The sequence below is a fragment of the Sinocyclocheilus anshuiensis genome, unplaced genomic scaffold (genome assembly GCF_001515605.1).
Source record: "Sinocyclocheilus anshuiensis isolate Anshui unplaced genomic scaffold, SAMN03320099.WGS_v1.1 scaffold987, whole genome shotgun sequence".
Classification (NCBI taxonomy): domain Eukaryota; kingdom Metazoa; phylum Chordata; class Actinopteri; order Cypriniformes; family Cyprinidae; genus Sinocyclocheilus; species Sinocyclocheilus anshuiensis.
In genome coordinates this window covers 236,255-239,018 of record NW_015542416.1, presented here as the reverse complement: position 1 = coordinate 239,018, position 2,764 = coordinate 236,255, and the positions used below count along the sequence as shown (strand labels likewise).

At 40.1% G+C, this 2,764-nt stretch overlaps 1 protein-coding gene across 1 annotated transcript in view; it reads right to left on the bottom strand.

Annotated features, from left to right (window-relative positions):
- LOC107693458 (dnaJ homolog subfamily C member 13-like) overlaps nucleotides 1-2,764 on the bottom strand; it is a 66,824-nt gene that overhangs the window by 8,699 nt on the left and 55,361 nt on the right. Inside the window, exons 46-49 of the mRNA XM_016492864.1 lie at nucleotides 1,890-1,964; nucleotides 1,701-1,813; nucleotides 1,412-1,581; nucleotides 1,287-1,329 (exon numbers count right to left, since the gene is read on the bottom strand). Of these exons, the coding sequence (XP_016348350.1) occupies nucleotides 1,287-1,329; nucleotides 1,412-1,581; nucleotides 1,701-1,813; nucleotides 1,890-1,964 (401 nt within the window). The remainder of the gene's footprint in view (nucleotides 1-1,286; nucleotides 1,330-1,411; nucleotides 1,582-1,700; nucleotides 1,814-1,889; nucleotides 1,965-2,764) is intronic.

Sequence of the window (2,764 nt, the reverse complement as noted above, 5' to 3'; positions counted from 1 at the left end):
ACTCAGCAGGAACACATCACAAGAGCCAGTGAACGCGTTTATAATCTTACAGTAGATTTCTCTTTCAAATAAATGCTGCTCTTTTGAACTTTCTATTCATCTGTGAGATATAAAATATATCTCAGTTTCCATTAGGGCTGGGCGATGTGGCAAAAAAATTAAATCTCGATTTTTACAGAACGTTTGACCGATAATCGTTTTTTTACGATTTTTAACTGGTCAACTTCAAAATGTAATTACAACATGATTCAAATAACTTTTTCTTTATTAACCCTCTAGTTAAAGAAAATTCTGATCCAAGTGCAGCACACATGAAGTTGTCAACATGATGTAAATGTTAAACAAATCACCTGTTAAATATCTTTGCAGAAAAGATGCATGAAAATGCTTTAAAAAATTCTCAAAGTCAAGGTAATTCAAATTCAGAATGACTGAAGGTATAACACCAGTAGACTATTAATAACTATAAATGTTCTGCAAAAACAATGAACAGCAGCTTTCAGTCAGTCACCGTGATGCAAACATGAAATATCAGACATACAGCAGTAGTTCTTCACAGGTTTTTTTTTTTCTGTGTAAACATGGATGCGTTTGACTGTTGCAGTTGCGTCTCTTGCACAAAACGGCTTTCTAAAAGCACACCGCTCAAGTTAAAAGAATTTAAACTCCCATATTCTTGCATTTTTTCCTATTCCACTTTTTGGACTCTTTATCAACACAAAAGCGCATTCTGTGTAAACATATGAGCGCGCCACGCTTGAGCGGTTAACCACGAGTGCAGACACGCGGTTGTATCGTACTGCTATCATTGGCATATTGTCAAAGTGTCTAATTCTAAAGTTTGGTAATATTTCTATTCAAAATCGCCATTCCTCGATTTATGAAAAATAAAATCTTGTGAAAACATTACATTCAAATTAATCGATAAAATCGGAAAATTATCGCCCAGACCTAGTTTCCACAAAAATATTGTGCAGCACAACTGTTTTCAACATTAATAATAATCAGAAATGTTTGTTGAGCAGCAAATCAGCATATTAGAATGATTTCTGAAGATCATGTGACACTGAAGACTGGAGTAATGATGCTGAAAATACAGCTGCGCATCACAGAAATACATTACAGTTTAACACATATTCACATAGAAAACAGCTGTTTTACATTATAATAATATTTCACTGTTTTTACTGTATTTTTGATCAAATCAATGCAGCCTTCTTTCAGAAACATTTCTCACAAAACCCAAACTGTTTAGCGGTAAAACTGTAAATGTAAACCGAAGCTACCTTCCAGCTGACTTCAGGATTGTCCTTCTGCTGCTTGAAGTGCCTGTGGGAACAGAAGCAGAGAGAATGAGCAGAGAATAGAGTAGCGAGGGAAGGGGAAGGACTGATCTGAGGTCAGCACTCACTCCAGCATCATCTCTCTGACGCTGGTGGAGACGGTCTCTCTCGAGCTGTCGTTCCAGATCAGCTCGGGGTTCTCGTGCGTTCCCTCGAATATGTGCACCGCCGCCTCGGGGTTATCACGCATGGCGTCCATGAACACGGCCGGCAGGAAGCGCATCAGCGTCAGACGCACCTGAGAGAGACGGACACAGGTAATCCAGTGATTAACACGCAGTAACGACCTACAGCTCCTGCACACACCGTCTAACTCAAAACATCGATACGATACGGGAGAAACGGAAGGACTCTTACCTTGGGCCCCACCAGCTTGTCCGAGGTCATCTTGGAGAAGAGCTCAGCCGTCTGCGTGCGCACCTGAGGATGGGTGGAGTTACAGAACAGATCCAGCAGGTAGATCAGCGCACCTGAGAGACAGACAGAGGTCAGAAGAGACGGAGACTCAAACAGCTGCATCAGCTTCTGAAGACACGGATCACACACCTCTGTTCATGGCCTCGGTGATGATCTTGGTGTTGGAGGTCAGAGCGTAAAGCGTCTCCAGCACCAGCTGACGGCCTGCAGACACACAGAGAAAGAGAAAAAAACTCTACATTATCAATAATGCTGACATACATACATGAAAAGTCAGGGCTTTTACAGACATTCTACAGATATAAATAATAACAATTCATTCTTTATTGTGGATTTTATGCCCAACTGAACTATTAAAGTCAAGCCAATTTTCAAAAGAAATCAAAATGTATTTATAAAACAACTTAAAAAACACACAGAGTGGACCAAAGTGCTGTACAATTACATAAAACACAATAAAACACAAAGAGAGAGATAATAAAAATACAGCAAGAGCAAAATAAAATACAATAAAATAAATAAACTATTATAAATCTAATCCGAACCAATAGTCGTCACAAAGCAGCAAAGGCTGCTACAAAATCAGTGTAGTTGGCTTAAAATAGCATATAGAATATTATGAATGTTATTAATAATAAAGAAAGAATATGTATAAATAAAAATCCATAAATTGAAATATAAAAATACTGCATTCATACAGGTGTGTGTGAGAGAGTGTGTGTGTGTGTGTGTGTGTGTGAGCGAGTGTGTGTGAGCGTGTGTGAGAGTGTGTGTGTGTGTGTGAGAGAGCGTGTGTGTGTGTGTGTGAGCGTGTGAGTGAGTGTGTGTGTGTGTGTGTGTGTGTGTGTGAGAGAGAGTGTGCGTGTGTGTGAGAGTGTGTGCGTGAGTGTGAGAGCGTGTGCGTGAGTGTGAGTGAGAGTGAGTGAGTGCGTGTGAGTGCGTGTGAGTGAGAGAGCGTGTGCATGAGTGTGTGAGTGAGTGAGAGAGAGAGTGAGTGAAAGAGT